Consider the following 23,456-nt stretch of genomic DNA (forward strand, 5'->3'; position numbering starts at 1 on the left):
GTGAGGGCTTCTGGGAAATGTAGTCCGCGCTTCCACAGGGGGCAACGGGAGCGCGGGGCACGACGGGAGATGTAGTCCCGGAAGTCGCCGTTGCTAGGCAGCGGCTCCATGGGGCCGCGGAGGCCGCAGGCCTCGGGCCTGGCCCCGGGGGGATCCCGGAGGCGGCGGGGGGCGGCCGCTGGGGCCCGGGGGGGCTCCGAGGGTCGCCCCGGTGAGGTGGCCGCTTCCACCAGCCTGCCGCCGCTGGTGCGGGGCCCGGCGCGCTGCTTCCTCCGCTGTACGCTGGGCCCGGTGCTATGGGCAGGCCCCGCGCCCCCCGGCGCGGCCCTCGTCCGCCTCAGGTGGTGGGGGGAGACCTCGGGAGGCACCGTCCTGAAGGTCGGGGGGCCCGGGGGGCAGGGGGCGGCCAGCAGCCGCTTTGCTGTCCGCTGTGGGCCCCGGCAGCTCGCTGCCTATCTGACGGGTGAGCATGGAGGTCCTGGAGGGTGGCCAGGGAAGGGGTGCGAGGGGTTTGGGGCACGAGTCCTGTGGGGAGCGGCTGAGGGACCTGGGGGGGTTTGGGCTGGAGAAGAGGAGGCTCAGGGCAGAGCTTATTGCTCTCTGCAACTGCCTGAAAGGAAGGGGTGGGGAGCTGGGGGGCGGCCTCTGCTCACAGGGAACCAGGGCCAGGAGCAGAGGGAACGGCCTCGAGTTGTGCCAGGGGAGGCTCAGGTTGGCAATGAGGAGACATTTCTGCTCAGCAAGAGCGCTCAGGCCTTGGGACGGGTTGCCCAGGGAGGTGGGGGAGTCCCCGTCCCTGGGGGTGTTCAAGGAGAGGTTGGACGTGGTGCTTGGGGACAGGGCTTGGGGGTGACATTGATGGTTGGAGCAGGTGATCCTGGAGGGCTTTTCCAACCCTAATGACTCTGGGATTCTGGATCGGGAAGGTTTTGTTGTCGCCCTGGGGGCTGGCAGCCATCCTGCTGGCGGTTGAGGTTTGGGCGGGTCTCCAAAACACTGCCGCCGCCTGTCATTTCGAGGTCAGGCGGCTGTTAGTAGCATATTTCCCACATTAATTATGCATTTTAATTTCTAAGAGTGTGAAGAATACAAAGACATTCAGATGAGCTTGTGCTGTCATTAAGGCGCTTGCTTTACAGAAGGATCTGCAGGAACTTTATTGGAAGGCTGATGTCCAGTGCGTGTCCCCTGGCAGTAGCTGAGTGATAAGATGAGGGAAAATGGCCTCAAGTTGTGCCAGGCGAGGTTTGGGCTGGATTTTGGGAGAAATTTCTTTACTGGAAGGGTTGTGAGGAATTGAAACAGGGTGTCCAGGGAAGTGGGTGAGACACCATCCCTTCAGGTCTTCAAGAGATGTTTAGATATAGAGCTTGGTGAGATGGTTACTGGTGGACTTTAGGACTAGATTAAGGTTTTGGGCTGGATTATCTCAGTGATCTTTTCCAATCTGACTGATTCTGTGATCCAATTTCCCAATTTTCTGATAGAGCTTTATGTTAACCTCCAGCATCTCCTTCATTTTACCCGACAGCTTTCAGTCGCGTTTAATCGTGGCCTTGCCGTGTCACTGAAGTGAATCTCCTCCTGATTTTTGCAGATATGGGCGTGCTTGGCCTCGAGGTGATGACCAAACCCGACCACCTTCCGCTTGGCAGAGTGCAGATCACCGAACTGCCCCAGCTCTCTCCCAGCCACCCGATCGGGGGCTTTTTCACCATACTTTCACCGACGTCTGAGAAACTGGGAGAGCTGCAGGTAGTCTTTGCTCCCATCTTTGTTGTCCTATATAATGCTATAATGCAGAACAATAAGGTGTCAGGACCTGGTTGTGCTCTGTATACATCCTACAGACCTGCCCCCTGCCCTAAAACATTTACAGATTAAGGTAGGAAATTAAAAAAAAATGAGTATTAATGATGTTGACACCGTTTCCATTAGAAGGATTTGTGGCATTGGCAGTTCAGTTTCAGTAAGAAAATGTACGAACCCCACAACAAGGGTGAGTTTAAAAGGGTGGATTTAAAAGTAAATAGTTCTGGATAGTGCCTCTAGAAAACTCAGATAGTTCTGATGTTTCTCTAGAGCCTCACAGGGCTGATATTTGTAAAATATTTGGAAATCTGGAGAAAAGAAGATGCAGTTCTGGTCTGCAGCCCTGGCTCTGGCTAATTTATGCTGAAAGATAGTTGCCTGTGGTTTGGAAACATGGAATATGAAATAAATAGTTGTAGATATGTCCAGGTTTCAAGATGTTACACAGCTGAGTGATACAAATATCGCTTTGTATGAAAAAGTGAGAGCTTTCCCTATCATTAATAGTGAAGTTAAACGGAGTACGCGCTGCACTTAGTTAAGAAATAGACGAAATGCTGTTTTCACATTCTATTTTTCAGGTTTCTCTGGTTCTCGAACCTCTGTCAGAAACCTGTGACACCAGCAGCTCTGTCCCAGCCCCAGATGGAAGGTTCCCTCCTGCTCAGGGAAGCAGCAAGCCCCAGTTTCTTGCTCCATCACCGCAACCTAAGCACACACGGATCCCTGCTGCTGGCCAGGAGCCTGCTGACAGTAGCAGAGCCACAACTCCCAGGTATTTTTTCTTTGCCGTGACAAAATTCTGGCTCACTTTGCACTTCATACTTTTCTTAAATCAGTGACAATACACTTGTGGATTATGGAAGAGTTGATTTTCTTTGAACACGCCTTTTATCAACTCCAGAACGTTCAGCATTTAAGAGCCTACAGGGACAGTTTCTCATCTGGTATGAAATTGCATCCTGCAATGACTTAGTTCCATCTATGCTAGTTGAGGTGCCACGAGTCCTTTATTTACAGCTTGAGTCAGTCTGGCTGATGGGATGAGTGGGAAATGAGGAGTCAGTAAAATGAGATGTCACATTTCTTTTTGGAGTGGGTACAAAAGGGAAGCAGCTGCAGCGCTGGGGAGAATTTGAAGAGGTTTGAATCCTTTCACTGCTCCACTTCAAATGGATCAAATACTGTTTTCTTTTTCAATAGAGGAAAGGACCATTTATTCTTTCAAGAGAACTCTGAAAACGTAAAAGACATCTCTCCTGCTTCCCACCACCGTCTGATTTTACCAGATGAACATTTAAAAGCGAATCCTTTAAAGCAGCAAGTGTCGTTTCCCACCAGCGCTGATCCCGACGCGTCTCCCGGAGCAAACAAGCGGGTGTTCTCTTTGCATAACCCAGCTACAAAGGACCTGCTCTCAGGTTTGTATGCAGCTGGCATAGAGAGATTTAAGGAAAAGTGACTCTTGCATGCTCATGCTGTATTACCTCAAGGAGAAAAGGGTAACAAAAAAATGTTTACTTAAAAAAAAATAGTATTTTAACGTGCCTGAGCCCTGACCTGGAGGGATAAAGGAAAAGGAGGTTCAGCTTCACAGCCTGTTTAGTCATTGCCATATCTTCTGAGACGGCCATCAAGGGTGCCACTCCTGCTCAAACAGGGATTGGGAGGGTTTCTCTGGCATTTTCTGATGGAAAATGGTTTCTTTTCCATCGCCTGCTAATTAATTAGCATCCCTTTTCAATCATGGACTGGATTCAAATGAGCAAGTTTCCATATGCATAGTCTTTGGATTTTTTTATATTTTACTATTTATTAAGGAGACTTTAAATTACACTGCTGATGAGGCATCCTAAGGTGACAGGCTACTTTTCCATAAATTAATCTTGCTACTGTATCTTAATTAACACCCTTCTAATGCCTGCCTTGTGTGTGCAGATGAGTTATTTGTACAGCTGTGAGTGGGAGACTGCCAGAGGATTGCTGTCACTCCCAGCTGTGCTTTATGGTGTATGGCATGCCCTGAACCTCTATTATGTCAAGATCTCTTCATAGTAGTATAAAATAGAAGGTCTGTGACTGTATCCAGCACGTTTACTGTGTTTACACACAGCTTTTAAACTGCGTTTGAATGCTGAGGTTTCATCCTTCCACTTATTTCTCAGCTCTTCTGGATCAAGGCAATAAACTCCGCGATGCCATGGTTGTTTCTGCAATGAAGTCCAGCCCGGACATGGAGATTGAACTGAGTGAAGTGCCTCCTTTTGTGGAGACGGATGGTTTCAAAGCAGCAGCAAAGTAAGCTTGGGAAGGGGGAAGTGAGATTTAGCTCCAAAACGTTAATTTTGAGGCCTTACCAGGAAAAGTAATACTTGAAATACTGAGATTCACGTGATGTATTTTAGGATTCTCAGTCAAATTGGAAATTAATGTCTTCATCAGGAAAAGTTTCCATTTTGTAAACTGATTTTAATCATTGTGTAGTAAGCCTTGACTTAAATAGTTCTGTTTTGCACTATTTTTATATAAAGTACAGAATTATTTCATAATGAAATATTAAACGTTGGTAAAGAGTAGGAGTATGATAAGGAACATAGCAAATTAAATGTTACTTGCTCACAGAGAACAGGTTTTCAAAGAAATTTAAGTAATCAGTGACATAAAGTGAGTGCTTTTGTGTATTCTAGTTTGCTTCTATTGGTGCCAAAATATCCATGAATATTTTCATCTATACCTGTATTCTCAGAATTAGCAGTCATCATTCATTTATATATAAATATATCTAAATATATACAATATATAAAATATATATATATATTTATATATTTATATATATATTATATATTTACTAGCAGATGAGTAAAAATGAGTGTTCCTTTTCAGCTTCTAACTCCAATTTTTTGTTTTGTAGTAGATTTAGTAAATATTCTCACTCCAGTGAAAGTGAAATTTAGAAGCATTAAGACAAGTGCACATTTTTGCAAGATAAACGTTAAATTCTTACTTTTGGAATGAGGTGAATAATTGCTTTTTGTTCCACTGTAAGCCAGAAAATTGAGTCATTCTTTAATAGCCATAGCTGCTGTTGCAAATGCAATTCAAATCACTTATATGTGATTGTAGTAAATAGTAGTAACACTGTGTTTACGCTTTTTTAAGACCTTTTGATATTAAAAACATCTAATTAAAAAATGCAGTGGAAATGAAAACATAAAGTTAGTTTTTCTCCACTTTTTTGCAGTTTTGGCATTGCCATTTTCTCTCCAGATTAGCACTGGATCAAAAGTCACTATCATATGAAAGACACTTGGTGAAATATATAAAAATTATCGGTGGCTCTCAGTTCATCTTTTGAAGTGTAGATGTGCATACGTGCTTCCTGTGCCATGAATTAATCAGAACAATTATACAAGTTAACATTCACCATGCACTGAAGAACTGTCTGTAAGAAAAGAAGTCCTGGTGCTTTTTCTCAAACTATTCACTTAAAAAAAAAAAAAAGATGATTTGTTGGACTCTACAGGAAAAATTCACAGTGTCACAGTGTCAAGAAAATCTTGACTTTCTCAAGCCCTCTCTCCTCTTCCTTGCAGCAACTGTGTTTAAACTGCAGGATTGGGCCATCTTGACACATGGCAAAGCGTAAGATTTTTGAATGAGAAACGTGACTGGCAGCAGACTGCAGGGTTGTAGGAAGTTTTTGTGCACCTGGAGGTTAAGCTACAAATTGGAGAAGGGAAATTGAATTGGAAAAACCTTTGCTCTTTACCCTGTTTGTGACTGATATCCTGAGTGTGCCAGAAAGATTTAATACCTTTATTTTTCCTTTTACTGCTCTCTGTGCTTGTTTACCAGGAGCCCAAACGTCTTGAACTCGGATTTTGTGCCTGCTCCTGAAGATCCCCATCCCTTCACATCTGACATCACAAGTCAGCAACTGGACCTCAACTCTGAGGACAGAGCAATACAGTTACTGCTGGGCAAGTGAGTGTAACACACTGAAGATTACTGTAGAATTGCCCTTTTTTTGTCCACTTTATACTGAAAAATGCCTTTTGACCTTCATATTCTCCACATTTCTTTATCAGCTTGCACTCAGCTTTAATATATGACAACCTGGGTGGCTCAAAGTCCCTTGCTTTAAAGAAGACAGGAAGATTAATCACAATCTTTGATAAAATTTAAGTTACTTAAAAGTTGTAACTGTTGTGTCCTAAAATATTGAAATGGAAGTAAATAGAGTGTTTCTGTGAACAACTTAGTCTGTAAATTAAAAATAGAGAGGACTATTAGTTATTTTTAATCTTTCTCCAAGTATTAAGTTGACTTTTCTGTCTTATTTTGTGAAGAGTAGCAAGATTATAATTGATTCTCCATTGTCTCTATTCCAATCAGGGGTAGGAGGCGTATGACTTCTGTGTCAGATGTGGTTCAGAATTTCAGTTCCTATGTCCTGTTCCCTGCACTTATTTTTTCTCTGTGATTGCTGGGTAACAGTGAAGAGTTTGCAGGTCATAAAATGGTTTTGAATTTATAGCACAGATAGAAAACACTTAGAAACCAAAAACTAGAAACCAAACAAAACTCAATTTGCTCTAACCATGCTTTAAAGATAGTTTTATTTATGTACTGAGACATAGTTTGTGTTTATTTTTGATTATTCTTAAGAATTACTGAGAGCTTAAAGAGACCCAAAAGGTGTAACGAGCTTGTGAATTAGTATAGGTAGCTGTTTTCAAATACCTTTCACAATGAGGGTCATCAAGCAGTGGAACAGGTTGCCCAAAGGGGCTGTGGAGTCTCCAAGTTAGCAGACATTCAAACCCAACTGGACAATTTTCCAATTTCCATGCTCTAGCTTTGAGCAGCGGGTTGGACTAGATGATCTCTAGAGGTCTCTTCCAACCTCAGCTGTTCTGTGGTTCTATGTGCATGTATTCATGTGTTTTTTATTTCAGATAGGTCCAGAGATGGTATTGCAAGGGCTATTAGCTGGGCACATTGCTGTGCAATCATAGTTTGGCCGTTTCCAGAGGCAGTGTAGCACAAATCCAGTATAAAATAGCCAGTATTGCCAGAATTTGTATGAAATTGACTGCAGAAGTTGCAATGCTAAGCTATGTTTTTTTTCTCTTGTGTCCACAGTGCTGACTTATCTCCTGTGCGTTTCTGGGATCAGACAGGTTCCCTTTGGGATTCTCTGTCCATTGGGAGCGAGGTGTATGACAGCGAGCTCAATGATCCCCACTACGACCAGAGTCTGCTAGAGAGTCTTTTTTACACGGCTCCTGTAAGTGCAAAGCAAAAGGAAGGTGCTTAAGATGCAGTCCCTAAGGGGAAAGAAAATCAGAAGCCCGTATCATATAAATAAATCAGTACTAGTAAAGTTTAATAAAGTATCATACAGAAACTCGTAAGAATGTTCCTTAAAATTAGTAATATTAATAATACCATTAAGACTAAAAACTAAAGTGTTGAATTTGGAAGTTGTGAGGACTTAGGCTGTCCACAAAGCCTCATTTTTTATATGTCTGGAAAAAAAAAGTTACAATATTATTTGTTTCAAATTATGCAATCCATAAGCTGTGGGTTGTTTTTTTCTTTTTGTATCCTTTTTGACAGTAGCTGACTTCTTATTTTACATGCATTATTTCCATTTCAGAAATCAGACTCCAGTTTAAGTGATTTCCTCAGTGATGAAGACGTTAACCCTTCCAAAGAAACAGGCAAGACAAAAACTGTGAAGAAAGCTGATTCTGTGAATCCCCAGAAGGATTCTAGTGCCTTTGATCAGGATCAGAAAGTGACAGAAATTAAGCCCAGGTAAATAGTTGTGACTCCTTTAGCAGCATCTTGCTTATTGTAAGCTGCTGTTGGCAAGGATGTTATGCTGTGGTAATGCTCTGTCATTATCACACAATTTACTGAATAATCATTGTGGTGGGGAATTTTCATAGCATTTCTGGGAATGATAGAACCCAGGGGTAGCTGTGTGGTTACAGAAACTGTTTTAAAGAGGTGTAATTAGTGAAAATTGTGAGTTTGACAAAAACGCAGTGAGCCTAATAATATTTTGAACTGTTAAAATAGAAATGCTAAGGTGTGAGCGAGTCTTTTGAGCTCTCACCCTGTCTTTTGGAACAGTAATCACTTTGTAACCTTCACCATAAATTAGTCCTTGTGCTGGAGAAAGCAGACTCCAGACCAGCCATGTACAGTCCTGTGGCCTTGTGTATGTACCAGATATGAACAGCTCACATCCTGTGATCTGTCTTTGTGTAGCATTTGTGTAAAGCATGAATCCACTTTACAGGGACAGAGATCCCATCAGCAGAGCATGTTTCAGTGCTGCTCTGTGATCTCTTCTATATCAGTTGTAATAAATTTCTTCCATCATTTCTTCCTTAAAAATAAATTTCTTCCTTAGCTAAATATTTTTTTGTTTCCCAACACATAACCAATAAAACTGCAGAATATTCTGGGATCAAAATTATTCTTTTTCTCTTGTGCTCTGACTTTCCTCTAACTTGGGTGAGGAATAAAGTTCATTTTTAGTTTTGTTTGTAGCCAGATACACTTTCAGCTTATCAAGTAATTACGGAACCGCACATGCCACAAAGGAGCAAATGTCACGTAACTTAAATGCAAACCAAAAGCCTGAAAGCCCTTCTGTTAATCGCAGAATCACACTGTTGTTAAGATTGGAATGTACTTTTTGAGATCATCCAGCTCAACCTCCTGCTCAGGCAGGGTCAACTAGAGAGGTTGTCCAGGACCATTTCTGGTCAGGCTTTGAACATCTCTGCAGGTGGAGGCTCCACAACCTCTCTGGGCAACCTCTTGAGGGTGGTTTGACCACCACCCTCACAGTAAAGAATTTTTTTTCTAGTTATGATCAAGCTTTTTCAAAGAAAGCTAACTCTTACGAGATTTGAAATGAAATTTCTTTAATGTTGAATATATTTTAAAAGTTTACACAAAAGCTTCTGGTTATTTTATGTAATTTACAAAAAGAACCAGTAGCATTATGCTTTTTTGTTTGCTAGTTTGCATGCATATGTACAAAAGATTCTGGATTCTAGCAAACAAACAGGAGAATTACAGTAAACAACAGTGAATTAGAAGTTTCTCTGTTTTATGTGCTTGTAACAGTGTTAAGGTTTGGATTTTTTTTTGTCCTAATACAGTTCCAGACAATTATTTCTAAAACTTTTATTACAAATGCCACTGTTTTTGTATTCAAGTAAAATTCATATCTCCAGAGGCATCAGTACAAAACCATTTACAAGTCAAGCCTTAGAAATACATTGTAAGTGAGATTTTAAATTATGACAAAAATCCTGCTGCTGTTCCTCTGCAGCAGCGATGGATCCAAGCTGTTTCTTCAGCTCTTGTTGTGTAGGACATGCAAAAAGCTTTTCTTTTTGAAGAGTTCGCTTGCAATAAGCATCTGTCAAAACTCCAACAGCATGGAATGTGCTTTTTTTTATTTATTTATACTGCTACTAGTAGCATATATACTACTATTTTATTTATATTTATTATTGATTCTGCATATGGTATGATTTCTTTTAAAGAGACCACCGAATTTGTTGTAAAAGGTAAATTAAAATGTGTTTTTTAATGATCCAAGAGCAATTTTTAAATAGCATCCTGCCAGGCTACAATTTTCCCTTCATGCAGTCATGTTAAGAATGTTTGTGTAGACCTGATTCTCAGTTTTGTCTCTGCAGCTGCTCTCCTACTAGACAACTCGCTCCTCTGGATGTTCACACAGAAGAAATTCGTGTCGCTTCCTTGAGCATAGACAAGTTGGCTTTGCTGGGGAGAATACACCTGGCCAGAGTCATCATTGAAAGCTTGAGAATCCCTCCCGAGAGCACCCAGATTACCCCAAGAAAGAAAGGTTTGATGGGGAAGCCTCCAAGGCCTGCATCAGTTAATAAGTGGTAAGGGGGATTGTTTATTACCAGCTTCTTACCTATGCCTTGGAGGTAGATGTTCCTGAGGTCTGTTTTGTCTCCAGTTTTACCTAAGCTCTTCAGGCTTCTGACATTTCTCTGGTCGTCTCAGCAAACTGTATGCTATAGATTTCTAAAAAGTAGAGGTGGGAATAATTTGCCCTGATGCAGTCTCACTTCAGGCTGTATTATTTCTAGTATTTTGGGAAAGTACAAATGTGCTTTGTACATGGCTGTACACTGAAAACGAAAGGCATTTTTTAGAGGAGAACCAGACTTCCACATAACCTATTGAAAGAATAAAATAGTTTAATTCTAAGATAATAGAGTGACTTAATAAATTGTGAATACAAAGTTTGTCTGCTATGTTTAGATTCATTATGTGCAATAGACTTGAGATGGAGTGTGATCACCCATTCACTTTTTTACTCGCAGTACCTTCTTCGTTGAGTACCACTTTCCTGTGGGAGCCTCCAAGAACGAAAAAGGACAGGTCTCTGTGACCACAGAAGTAGTTCGAATAGCTTCAAGTAAAATCACAGACGGCGGTAAGCCCATTATTTTTCCCCTCTTGTATCTAGTCTTGTTGCTTGTGACATCAGTTAGAAATTAGTAGCGTTTTCTTTGCTGCATGAAAAATATTCTATTTTGTATTATGATTGGTGGCACTTCCACAAACAGAGTTTGTGCACTGCAGGTAGTGGAATGCTCCTCTCTGGGAAGAAGAAACTAAGTGATTTTTGTTTTTCTTTCAAGAACTAATCGCATTTTTTTTTTCATAGGGACCAAAATAGCAGGTCAGTATGTCCATTCCTTCATGACGACATAAAATAACAACATAATATAAAACCAATATCCTTTCTGCAATAGTACTGAAGGTGATAAAATCTCAAATAAATTAATTAAAAAAATTTTTATCTCAAATAAATACCTAGTTTCTCCAGGTACTGAAGTATGTCACATAACATGCAAGAGCTCAGAGGCTCCTGGATCCAAAATTCCTTAACAAGTCCTACGCTCCAATGAGTAGATGTTCATCTCTTTACTGAGTCACCCCTCCTTGTATCCCTGAGAAAGTTTTCGGTTACGTTTCTGTCCTCGATGAGCAGAAAATGATGCATTAGCATCGTTCTTTGCCCAGTCTTCCAAGAAACTGGGATTCCAGGGTGACTTTCAAATGCTTTCCCCATACGGTCATTCACTGGCTTCGCATCTTTCTCTATTGAACTAATTCTGAGTTCTCCACCTGTGTACAGACAAAACTTCTGAACCTTGGCTCTTTGTACCACAGGGCTAATACAGGCTCCTGCACTTTGTCTTGTGTAGGTAGATTCCAGCTCTTTGAAACTCAAAAAAAAATTGATGAGGCCAGAAATAATTTGAAGAAGCCATCTAGGCAATCCAATGTCTCCTCATCTTTCCTGAGAGCTGCTTATCTCATTTATTCAAGATCCTGAATGAGAGAGATTCCTTAGCCTCCCAGGGCAAGCTACGAAAGTGCTGCCCTTCCTGTCAGCAAGTTTTCCTTATATCTAACCTGAATTTTTGTCATCATAAGAATACTTATTTTGTTCACTGTGAACAAGGAAAGCATACTACTTGATCACTGTTATTGTACTTCTTTTCTTTTCCAGACTAAGCACCAGTTTATTCAGTCTTTTCTTGCAGATAATATTTTTCTCCTGAACCTGTGATTATTCTTGCATCTCTGCTTTTGACTCTGTCTTTATTCAAAGTGAGCCAAAACTGCCTTCCTGCTATTTCCTGACCTTAGAAAATAAAGAACAGTTTAATTTGGGCTTGATGCTACTAAGTAATGCATAATTAGATGATCATGTGTATATCAGAGGAGTGATTATCTCCACAAGGAAGTCTATTAGTATTCAATTAATTTTGAATATTTGTTGCTCCTCTGAGAGAGGAAAAAAAGTTAATTACCCACTGACTCGCAGCATAATTTAATAGGTTGAAATGTTGAGAGATTCTTGTTGAGGGTTCTAGCAACAGCTCTTCCCTTTTCAGCTTCCAGCCCTTCCTAATCTCTTATTTTGACAGTTGTGCAAATGCTCTCTGGGTATTTGTCCATCATTGCCAGAAGAGCCATCACTTTCCTCTCCTGCTTCCTGAACTTCCTATGTCTCTATTCACCCTGCATATTCTCTGCAGAGACTGAAGATTTCTGTTTCTGATCCAGCTCAGAAGACAGGTATTGATCCAGCTAAGAGCTCACAAGTCTCTGTCTTCCTTGCAGTGGTGAAATTTCAGCAGCGGTTTGTGTTCCCTGTTCGTTTCGGTGGAACGATGATAGAGCACTGGTGGAGCTCTGACCTTGCCTTTAAAATCTACATGAGAAAAAGCACCCAGAAAAAGGTACTCGTTAAAAATTGCTTATACTTTGTGTCCTGAAAAGCAAAAAAAAAAAAGTCTTGGTGTTTCAATTTCCTCCAGATACTTCTGTACACTGTGTAGTAGCTTCAAGTTTTAAGCAATGCTTCTTTTCGATTGCTGACATCTCAGCCATCAGAGGCAAAACACACAAAAGCAACGTGGCCTGACTGAGCAGCTTCTTAACCAACCGTTGTAGGTGTTACGTAGGGAAATGACACTGTGCAGATTCTGTAAGTTGAACTAATTGCTCTTGAATCACCCAGCTAAATGATTTGCTGAGTTCAAGACAAGCAGAAAAAAAAAAGCCTTTCCCTTATCTTTAAAACTGAGCTCTTGTTGTGTAAGCATATTGGATCAATTACAAACCTGAGTCTTTAATGAGAGCACAGGTAGTTTAGGTACAGACACTGAGTGAACGTGGGTGCACTTGGTATTGTTGCTGTGATCAGGGTAAGGGGAATAATGTGAGTTGTGAGAAACTGGCATAACTTGTGCCTCTAGGAAAAAAAAAATCTTTATTTTGGGCAAATAGATGCAAGTAACCATATTTGCATAATCATCTGCATGTGTTAAAAGTCAGTCAGTAGTGTTAACTCAGCCTCGGTTTTGTTTTCATCACTGCCAAAGATATCTGTTCATCAAAGATATCTGCCCATCTGTTCTAAAAGGAGCTTTTCTTAAAATGAATTAATAAATTTTGTCTTTAAGTATGGAAATCTTGCTGAGCAGTGAGGATTTGGAATGTTAATTTTTGTATTAATCTGGAATTGTTTACAGTAGGTGCTGCAAGAATTTTCCTTACAGTTTTCCTAGTGATACTTGGAATTGCAACCAAGGGAAACTTTCCTACAAATCCCTGTTGGTATCACTAATAAAGGTGGGAAGGATGAGTGGCTGACCATGGCTTTCCAGCTCTTTCAGAAGTCTTTTGCTTCACAGTATACTCTAAAGTGTTTAGCCCTTACAGAAAGCTTACAAAATAATTTCTTTTTCTACCCTCAGCCAGTGGCCATTGGCTCAGCAGTGCTTCAGCTGTGCAAGGTTATTCAGTCGGAGTTGCTCACTGTCAGCGATGAGATACCTGTGGAAAAAGAGGGAGATCAGATACAAGTTGGACCACTAAAGGTATGGGTTTTACTACACACAGTTTGAGTTAAACCACCCATTGTTACTGAATTTGGCCAGATGTTCTCTCTTCTTTTTTCTCTCCCTCTTTCTTTTCTGTTAATTTGCCAGGTCTCAGATATGGAAGTTCGTAAGGCCAATACAAGATCACATGAAACTTTCTTCTTCCATGGGGTTTTTCGAAAAATATTTAGCACGTTCTCCAAGTCTAAGGATTTTGGTGTGTGAAGTTCCTCTGGCTGCAAAGTCAAACAAGAGTCAATAAGCTAGGGTTTGGGTACAGAAACCAATCTGCCAGCAGACTTTGAGTAGCTCCAGGGCTGGGAGCTTTGGCAAAATGAGAACAGGGACACTGCAGCTGGACTCAGCTAATGAGTCCACATCAAACTTTGGCTGTTTCTGACGGATGGTCTTGAATGCCTCTTCTTTGGATGTGCCTTTTACACCCTTTAGCAACAGATACTGTTTGAGATCTTTTTCCCCAATCTCTTGCTTCATTCCTCCTAATTCTTAGGCATTTTTAGAATTCTTAATTCTTGAGTCTGATTATTTTATTTCCCTTAACCGGGTATTTTATGGCTTGAGTCCTTTCTTTATCATGCTGCCTTATCTTCTGAGTTCAAATTGTGTTCTTCCTGTCTTGTCATGTGAGGAAAAAATAGGAGCCCGCAGAAGGGCAAGAATTTAGGGCCAGCTGAAATCAGCAAGGAACACAAAGGTGAAAGAACAGTGAAAGAATTTTGATAGAGAAACACTTCTTTTTTAATAATTTTCCTTGAGCAGTAATTGCTGTAACAAGGTGAAGATAATGATAATTACGATGTTTTGTCACAGAACTTTTCACCTTGGCTAATTAAATGTTCAGCACACTTTTCAGCCACATTCATGACTGGTTTTACTTTTTTCCTTGATTCATCTGCACTTGTATATTTTTGTACTTGGGTTACTGCTTTATCTGATAAAACTGGTTATTTACCAGCGTATTTTGCAGTTATTTAACAGTTTGTTTTACACTCAGAGCTGTAGCTTGTAGCCAGCTGTATCTAAAGGTAAGCACTCTGGGTGATGATCTAACACGGTTCTGGAACAAACCACGCAATGCTTTGTTCCTGAGTTCACGTTGCAGTCTCTTGTCTTGGCACATCTTCTGATCAGCTCACTCTGCCTCGTTCCATGCAGGTATCCTTAGAGCTCGCTGCTGACAACAAAGACTTCACCAGCACCACTGCCAGGTCAGCAGCGGCTGCGCAGCAAGTCCCAGCTCATGCCGTAAGAAGTCCCCGGCTGGAATTCCGGGAGCCCAACAGAAATGGTGTAAATGCTGAAGGCTGTGTGAAATTCAGCAACCATGAGGACCTGCAGAAGAAAGGAGCAGCCAGCACGAACATTGGGTGGCCACCACAGGCTGTACCGACCTCTGTGGCCCGTAATCTGATGGCACAAACACCTGCATCTGAAGATTACGGGTTATTGCTGCACGTGCTACTGATGGTGCCCGATGGGAAGGATTTTATTGCTGAGCAGTACGGGCTCCACTCTTCTTGCAACGTGTATTTAAACTGCAAGCTGCTCAGCACAGAGGAGGCAACAAGATCTGCTGTCATTTGGGGCACGACACAACCTGCTTTTAATTTTTCTCAGGCAAGTCACCTTTCTTCCACGTTAAACTGATTTAAAAGTGCTATCCCACCCTGACACCTGTTTCAAAGATGGTTTTCTGTATGTAGGAACCTCTGCTTGGCTCTGTCCAACACACTAAAAGTATTTTCAGCATTATTTTGGCTGCTTTGCACGGTTTGAAATGCAGCTCCTTGAATCACCCAAATAATAAATGAGACTCGAAGTACAAAAGAGAAACAGTTGGAAAAGTTTAGGTTAAAACTGGGCACAAAATTTGATGTCTCCTTTCTCTGTCTTGAAAAGAAAGCATTGAGGATGGCATCCTAATATGCAGATATAGATTTCTTTTTATTATTATTATTTTGTTCCATTGCTTGGTGTTCTTCTTCTTAACAGATTTATCACCACAGAAGTGTGAGTTTCTCTCCTAACATGGGCCAGAGCCTTCCCGCAGCAAACAGCAGAATTTCAGATATTTAATAATTTGAGTTTGCAATATTTTCCTGGACGTGTTTCCTCGGAAAAGTCAGGATGCTCAAATGCATTTGTTTTGTTTTTAGCAATGCCTAGTGATTTGTGAGACTTCTCACTCTTCAACTGAAAAAGTGAAATGTACAAACAGCACGAGCTGTCTGAAATAGTTGTGTGAAATGATTTAGCTGTGGTTTAGTAAGTAGGCGTTAAAGCTTAAAGCAATTGTTTTTAAGGTAGTGGGTGATCATATGTTAAAATTTGTATAAATTGCCTTTATTTTCCTAGCTTGCTCTTTTCCAAGCCAGTTTTCTGACACTTACTGGGCAATTTAATTTTTAATTTCCATTTCTGAAGAACGCAATTCTCTATGCTGTGGAATAATAGAGTGCTACCAGAACTCTCTGCACAAAACAAATAACTTCCAGTGTGTTCCGTGTCTTCATTCTAAATTAAACTCTTCCAGGTGATGCCTTTTTCATTGACTTCCAAGCACTTGGAGCGGCTGAAGAACAACGTCATGATTATCGAAGCATGGAACAAGATGGGAAGCCCTGGCAGTGACAGGCTGCTGGGATTAGTGAAACTGCCTCTTCATCAGTTCTACATCTCCTTCAAGTAAACAGCTTTGTTCCACGTTTTAGTGGGTCGGAAGAAATTCTAACTTTCAGGGAAAGAAGAGCAGGATGGCATCTGAGGTGTTGTGGGAGGGTTCTTAATCATGATTTATAGCAAAAGGTGTTTTTGCCACGCTCGAGCTCCCTCTGACACTTGTACACTGATCAGTGTCTGCATAAATTATAGTGTCCTGGTACAGAAATAGAAGCAGACAGTGAGAAATAGACCCTGCGCTGCACCAGGCTGGGATCCAGGTTAACTTGTGGAACTGTGAAAGAGTAAAACTGCAAGAGATCACAGTGACTGCCCAGGAATAGTGATTCCACTGGTGATTTTCCAAGGCTGTGATTGATGGATTGATTTTGTTCTTGGTTCTACTCTGCATGGATCCAATTGCTAGGGATGCTGCCAGTTTGCATGGCACAGGATCGTGCTTGTGGTGTCAAAAACCTGTCTACTGCACGTGGTAATTGTTATTTTATCCAGTGGGTCTCTCCAGAGCTCTTTGTTCTTTTTGCTTCAGTGTTTTGGCTTCTTCTTCAGTCAAATAAAGTACCCACTTAAAGTAATTTAAATTAATAGCAATACTGGACAGAAAAGACTCTTTCTAATAGAAGGGATTAGCTCATTTTATTTTGTTCAGAGTAGTCATAGGTGGAAATCAGCTGGTGCTGGAGCTGGCTTGCCACTACTTTATTAATTGGTAGTGTGCCGTTTGTTAGTGGCTGGGTTCTTTTTGTGTGTTTTTTTGTTTGTTTGTTTTCTTTCATAGAGTCAGAGAAGGGTTTGGGTTGGAAGGGGCCTTAAAGCCCACCTAATTCCATCTCCCTGCATGGGCTGGGACACCTCCCACGAGACCAGGCTGCCCAAAAAAGGAATTTATATATAGTTCATGCATATATTTTGCTTGGGGCTATCTTCAGTGTGTTACTAAAGGTTTTTGCATTTCTGCAGGAGATTGTCCCCATCCCTGCTTGTCTTCCTGCCCAAGTCCATCCCCAAAGACATATAACTACCTCATAAAAATCATATATGGCTACAGTAAATTAATTAGTGCTGAAAACAGCCTTTTCCAGTCAGCACAACGCGAGGCTGGGCTTTATGAAGGCTGTAACGTGATGGAGCTGAATTTTTGGGGGGAGAAAAATAGATTGGTTTCTAATGACATTGAATGTTCCATCTGAAATGAGTTGTGTGATCATGTTAAATACAGATGGCTCACTCTCACGCTTTGTTGTTTGTTTGTTTTAATCTGTTCTAGGGATCCAAAGATTTCCCACCTGCTCCTGCAAGCTCAGTATCCCGTGGTTGCTGTGGACGGCTACATGCCCGTGATAGATGTCTTTACGGGCAGTAAAAGTGGAAGCCTGCGGGTCATTCTGGCGATGGGGTCAGCAGATCAAATAGTGGCACTGCAAAGGCTAAAAAGCGAAGAAGGAATGGTGCCTCCCATCACCCAGCGCCCTGCCCACTCTCTGGACCCTCCTCCCCCAAAGCCCACAATGGTAATGTTTGCTAATTTCCCCTTTTTTATATATATATTGCTTTTTTGTATTTTCTGTATTGATTATCTTGCTTCTAAGGACATGTGAAAAGAATTTTACCTTCATGTTCATCAACAGACCAGTGATCCCCAATCTTTTTGATTTGATAACCAACTTAGTTTTGGATGATCATGTTCTGTGCAAAATTGCATTGTTTGCACTCCTTTCTCATCTGCTTTCTCTCCAGTTTGGACATTATTCCCTTTCTTACTGCCCTGCACGTCCACCTATTTATTATTTGCTATTTACAGAACAAATGCAGTAAAAAAAGTCTAGAAAATCTTAATTTTCACAGCCTAATTCTGTACCATACAGCTTTTGCCACTACACTGTATACACGTAGACTTTCAAGCTTTTTATGTGCTGTGGGTTTTGGTGTCTGCAGGAAAAAATGCTATCAGGCTTTCAGAATTTCTGTGAGCTTTAGGGAAAAAATGGCAGATGTCTGAGCTTTTTAGAATCTCATGTTCCCAATCCTCGTGTGCTCTTTCCTAAACAGTTTTCCTTTCCATGTGCATTTTATTTGTTTTATTAGCTCTTAGAGAGAGAAGGGGAAGAGCTGATGGAGCACGTCTTTGAGATTCACGTGGAGAGCGTGAAAGGACTCACCCCCCTGCAGTCCACAGTCTGGGGAGAGGCTGACTGCTACGTGCAGTACCATTTCCCAGTGCAAGAGCCTGGTTCTGGTGCATTGCAGGGAACTGAACTGCACGAGGATGGTAAGTTTTGTTTTATGACACCTTCCTTATTTAGAGTTTTTGTTAAATATCTCCTCAGAGATAGTTGAGTGCAGGTATTGACCTTCTAGCACTTGGGTTAGGTCAGTAAATTAAAAGCTTGCTTCAGCTGAGGCAGATGGCAAAGTTTCCAGCAAAAAAAAGGTGCCTACTTTTCGATCTATTCACGCAGTACAGTTTTGAACAACTTTGCAGGGAACACTAGGACTGTGTACAGTTAAATTCATCAAAGACTTTACATGCACAAGCCTTCTGAGATACTCATTTTTATGGATATGCCAAGAAAAAAACACCTGTTTTCAATCCTTGGGAGCAGCAAGGAGTATTTAAATAACTGCAGTAGTAGAAAAGGGCTGCGTTGGCACTGTGTACTTTAAATCATTAATATATGCTCTGTTAAATCATTAATATATTTGCTCTGATTTTGGCCAGGCTTTTTAGCACGTATGTGACACTGCATGAATGGGGCCTCATTGCTTCCAGGTCCAGCACTGCTTTCCTGTCCCTACACAGGTCTTCCCAGCACGTCTGATTCTCTGTTAACTTCCCCAAAACCAGTTCAGGTGTTTGAAACTTAGGCTGTGATTGTCTTCTGATTCTCTGCTTGGATTTGAATTCAGCAGTGGCTGTTTAACCAACTCTGTTTGACCCGTAGGCATCAAGTTAAAGCCTTTTCGCACAGCAACCGCTTTGTGCATTCCTGATCCTGTCTTTAATGATGAGCATCACCATTCCTTGTTGGTTCCTGCTGATGTCCCAGTTCAGAGGCTCCTGGTCAGTGCATTTATGGCACCTGGAGCAGTTGGAGGAGGAATCCAGTTTGAAGTCTGGTGCAGGTACAGAATAACATCACATTCATTGTAGATGTCACAGCAGTACAGATGGAGACGTGTCTCGTATTGAAAAATCTCTAGCTGTGGTTATTGAATAGTAAGGGAAAAAATGGATAACTCATCAGCATTTGGTAATGAATATCCGCATTTAATATTGTTTAAGACATTTGAGCCCTTTTCCACTAGAACTGCTGATTAGCTTTTTCTTCTTACAAGCTCATTAGCAAGAGTGTGCTAGCTAATAAAGCTGTAACAAGGAAAGGGTAACATAGGGTAAGATATTTTGTTATTTTTCCACTTTATTACCAGCATATTAGTCTAAAAACGATGTTGAAATACTTGGCACATCTACATTTTAATAGCACCCTGGCAATATGATTGCATTGTTTTGGTCTTTTTCCCTCATACAAGTCACTGGCTTCAAGAGAATACACACAAAAATGTTTATATATTGTATTGTTTTGTATTTCTAATATTCTTCTTAGATCATTGAAGAGTGTTAGCCTATGTTTGTGCCTGTTTGCACAGTATTTCATGATATAGATAAGATGAACTTGTCTCATTTAAGCAAAGTTCAAATCATCATTTCTTTGGCAACTGAAGCTAATTACTAGAAACAGCAAGTAGAGAATATAAAGATGGGCAACTTTAGAAAAGCCTAATTAAAATAACTATCATCTGTTCATTCCGTAGGAAACGAGCCAAGCTATTAAAAATTCCCAGGTTCATTATTGTATGCTGGATGTGTTCACATTGATGTTGGTAATGACCAAAGCAGCTGAAGTTACAAATTGTTAGTACCTGGCATCCCAAATACACCCTTTCAGGACTTCAATTTAATCTTGCCCTAATCACTCTAGTGGCTAGTAGAATTAGGCTCTTTCAGGACAAAGGAGCAAATTAATGAGCTGGAAACTTTTTAAGAATTATGTAGACATCTTCTTGCCAGTTTGCAATATTTGAAATGAAAAAAGCTTGCCAACAGATCTAGTAATTAGGAGGGAGCCTAGATACTGATTACAAGATTCCAAATCAGAGAGTTCTTGCTATGACATTGTCAGCATCTTGAATTTCTCCTAGAAGCATGGCGAGGGTGGGAATAGCAACCAGCAGGTGTACTACAACAAGATGTTGGGACTAAGTCAGGCAGTGCTCTATCGAGGGCTCAAACAGCCTATTCATTACCCCAAAATGCAAAGAGGAAACCCAAGTCTGTGTCACTGCTCCTGAAAACACAGTGGATGCCTTTCTCTGCTCTCCTGGTTGAGTAGATACGATGCCAATACTGTCTTTAAACTGAGTGAAGCAGAGTAGCCCAGTTAGAAACTGTCTCGAGTCACTTTATACACTCACAAACCAGCACCACAAATCTGTTCCGCATTTTGATTTACTAACAGACACTGAGAGTGGAGAGAATGTTGTGTGCTAGATCCTTCTTTTCTTTTCCTTTAGGATGCCAATTTTGAGTAGAGTTTTTGCTAACTGCCTTGCTCCAACTAGCACAAATGGATGTGTTTAGCATTATCTACTCTGAGCACATCTTTTTTTTTTTTCCTTTGGCAATTCACTTACATGAGTTTATCCCTTAGCTCTCAGGAGACTAACAGGTCATGTTTGAAGACACACAAAATAGAGTGGACTTGTGTGTAGTTTTGAGATAAATGATCACTTTGTCGTTGCCAAAGTAGCATGACTGACACTGCTCCTTTGTGTCTTCCCAGGTATTACTACCCAAATGTCAGAGACCAGATGGTTGCCAAAGGGACCTTGCCTCTGTCACGGCTGTGTGCCATGGTGACAATGCAGCATCGTGAGCAGATAGGCATACAGACCTTTAATCTTCCCTTGGTTCCAAGGACTGATTCCTCAGAGGAATTTCACCTGCGGCCTTCAGGTGAGGAAGACTTGTGTTTTTTCACTCATCTATAAGATGAGAGTCTGCGTATTCGCTGCCAAGATAAATTAATATGTAGTTGTGTTGACAACTGATAATCAACCAGGGGTGGTTTTCCTCCCAGATTTCACTGAACTCTTCACCTAGTGAGAGTCGGTGAGAAACGTGAGCAACCTCAACGTCCTAGCAAACTTTAAATAATAATAATTTCAATAAATAATTAATTTAATAAATAATTGATTTAATAAATAATTAATTTAATAAATAATAATTTTAAATTTTAATCGTTTAAAGTTTAAATAATACTAGTTAATAATAATTAATAGTGATTTAAATCAGCCACAGTTAGGGTTCCCATGTAAGGTAAGGAATGGGAGGTCTGAAGGAGGGCTGTGAGTCGTATTTGATATGAGCAGAGACAGCTTTCTGTTCTGCGGTGGTTCTTTCAAATAATACAAACATCAGCTCTGGGAAGGCCACTGAGGAAATCTCTGCAACCTCTTCCCATCAGAGGTTTAGCATTAAGTGTAAAAATGAAAGGCAGCTTCCTGGAAGAAGTGGCCATAAGAAAAATGCAAAGAACAGCTGTGGTCGCAGAGGGAGTGCAATATACTTCAGTTATTTTGTAATAAATTAGCCACGTCAGAAAATCTCATTGAAGCTTTTGTCACTGCAGTGCTATTAAAAAGATCTGTTGAAACCCTGCAGTAATATATTTAAAAACTATTACAATAAACGCACACATGAGGGCGCGTCCGGCTTAAACAGGCCGTCCTCGTTTTACTAGGTCATAAATTTGGCAGTGAGAAGGAGCCATTCCGACCATCTGATCCGACTGCCAGTAGGGCAAGCTGCAGGATACAGTCCTTAAAATCTCCTGTGCCTCCTGCACCAGACCGTAAGGAAGCAGAGCACCTTGCACAGCCAGTCTTAACAATCTTGGATCCCCAGTTAAACCTCTGTTTTTTTCCATGTGGCTTTTTTAATGCATTAATAGAGTAAGTTTTATATTAAGAGTTATAACAAAGTGTTGGTTGTACTGGATGTGCAATTATATAAAAAGCTGACCATTTCCTTTCTTTCTTTCACTGAATCCAGGCTTGCTTGATGTGAGCGTGAGATACCACCGTTTTGTGAAGACTGCAGGAATAACCACTCAGGCTGTTTCTCTGTCAGTACAAATACACAGAGCAGCTGGTTTGCAAGCAGCAGCCAGGTAAAACCTAGTCCTAAAAGAAAGGTGTTTTTTTTTTCTCTTAAAATAACTTTATCTGGAGGTAGCAGGCTAAAACATTAGATGAGAACAAATTGTAACTGGCCAACTTTCCATCTGCAGAGACCACGATTCAACCTGGGTTCTGATCAGAAGTGAAAATACTTTTATACAGTGCTTATTTTTGTCTCAAGCTGCAGAACAATGCAGAAGGATTCATTCTACAGAAGGCTTGAGACTGTAATATTGAAAATGAAGTAATTTAGACTTGCAATGTGAAGAGCTGGGAAAGACATCGTGGTATTCTTACAGGGAAAGCTCTAGCCATAGCTTTTGGTCCCTCAGCCTTTCGTGCAGTATTTCTTCCTTCCACGTTTTCCTACACTGCAGGGTGATATCAAATGGTGTTTGTGTGGGCACTGGATCTTGGTGTTACTGATGCTATTTAGAACCTGGCTAAGACTTGTTTTCTTGAATTTGACTGGGGAAGCGTGGGTAAACTAACTGGTAAATGACACATCTCTTTCCTCCAGAAGGCTGCTGCTGTTACTGCATGGTATCACATGAACTTGATTCTTGAAAATTGCCTGTACTAGATATAAAGAAAAAAAGAGGGAGTCAATTCTGTGAGATAAGAGAGGATGACTCCTCTTATTCTAGAGGACTGCCCACTGATCTTTTTTTAGTGTTGCTGAGCTCCTGATCCTAATTAATTCAAGTAGATTCCTTACAATGAAGATCACTACCATATGATACTTGAAGAAGTTAATTTTGAATGACCTCCAAGCTCTTTATACATCAGGTGTATGACCTGAATAATACCTGGGTCTGTTCTATTGTAAAACACCCAATCTCTTAATTTCACCTCCTTTTGCTCATCAGGTGTAAAAATAATTTAGCTTGGCCATTTACTTCCTTCTGGAGTAAGTTCTCTGAGAAGTTATCCTACAGCTTTGTCTACAGTGTTAGATGTTTTTAAAGGTGCTGCGTACTTTCTCAATGACTTCGGTCTCAGATTCTGACAAAGTTAAGAGCACAGCCACCAGTGTTGGACCTTGTCCTAGTTACTGTCATCATTTTGTATCTTTTTCTACTGTATTCAGATGAAAAATGTTATGAAAATAATCTGCAGCCAAAAGCATATGTTGTTTTGTCTCCCTTTTTTGCCACAAAGACCTGAAAGTTTTGTATTAATCGGTTAACCAATTAATTGAAATTCTAGATTTCTTGTCCTTTACAT

At 40.9% G+C, this 23,456-nt stretch overlaps 1 protein-coding gene across 5 annotated transcripts in view; it reads left to right on the forward strand.

Annotated features, from left to right (window-relative positions):
* The first annotated feature begins 70 nt into the window (after positions 1–70).
* C2CD3 (C2 domain containing 3 centriole elongation regulator) overlaps positions 71–23,456 on the forward strand; it is a 47,297-nt gene continuing 23,911 nt past the window's right edge. For all 5 annotated transcript variants that reach the window (XM_068688415.1, XM_068688491.1, XM_068688537.1 and 2 more), the window contains exons 1-19: positions 71–463; positions 1,598–1,755; positions 2,394–2,587; positions 3,016–3,233; positions 3,978–4,110; positions 5,668–5,796; positions 6,958–7,102; positions 7,475–7,635; positions 9,546–9,761; positions 10,209–10,321; positions 12,025–12,143; positions 13,164–13,286; positions 14,466–14,927; positions 15,844–15,995; positions 17,257–17,500; positions 18,075–18,258; positions 18,932–19,112; positions 20,831–21,003; positions 22,102–22,219. In XM_068688415.1, the coding sequence (XP_068544516.1) occupies positions 109–463; positions 1,598–1,755; positions 2,394–2,587; positions 3,016–3,233; positions 3,978–4,110; positions 5,668–5,796; positions 6,958–7,102; positions 7,475–7,635; positions 9,546–9,761; positions 10,209–10,321; positions 12,025–12,143; positions 13,164–13,286; positions 14,466–14,927; positions 15,844–15,995; positions 17,257–17,500; positions 18,075–18,258; positions 18,932–19,112; positions 20,831–21,003; positions 22,102–22,219 (3,578 nt within the window). In that variant the 5' untranslated portion in view covers positions 71–108. The remainder of the gene's footprint in view (positions 464–1,597; positions 1,756–2,393; positions 2,588–3,015; positions 3,234–3,977; positions 4,111–5,667; positions 5,797–6,957; positions 7,103–7,474; positions 7,636–9,545; positions 9,762–10,208; positions 10,322–12,024; positions 12,144–13,163; positions 13,287–14,465; positions 14,928–15,843; positions 15,996–17,256; positions 17,501–18,074; positions 18,259–18,931; positions 19,113–20,830; positions 21,004–22,101; positions 22,220–23,456) is intronic.

The sequence above is a fragment of the Anas acuta genome, chromosome 1 (assembly GCF_963932015.1).
Source record: "Anas acuta chromosome 1, bAnaAcu1.1, whole genome shotgun sequence".
NCBI lineage: Eukaryota > Metazoa > Chordata > Aves > Anseriformes > Anatidae > Anas > Anas acuta.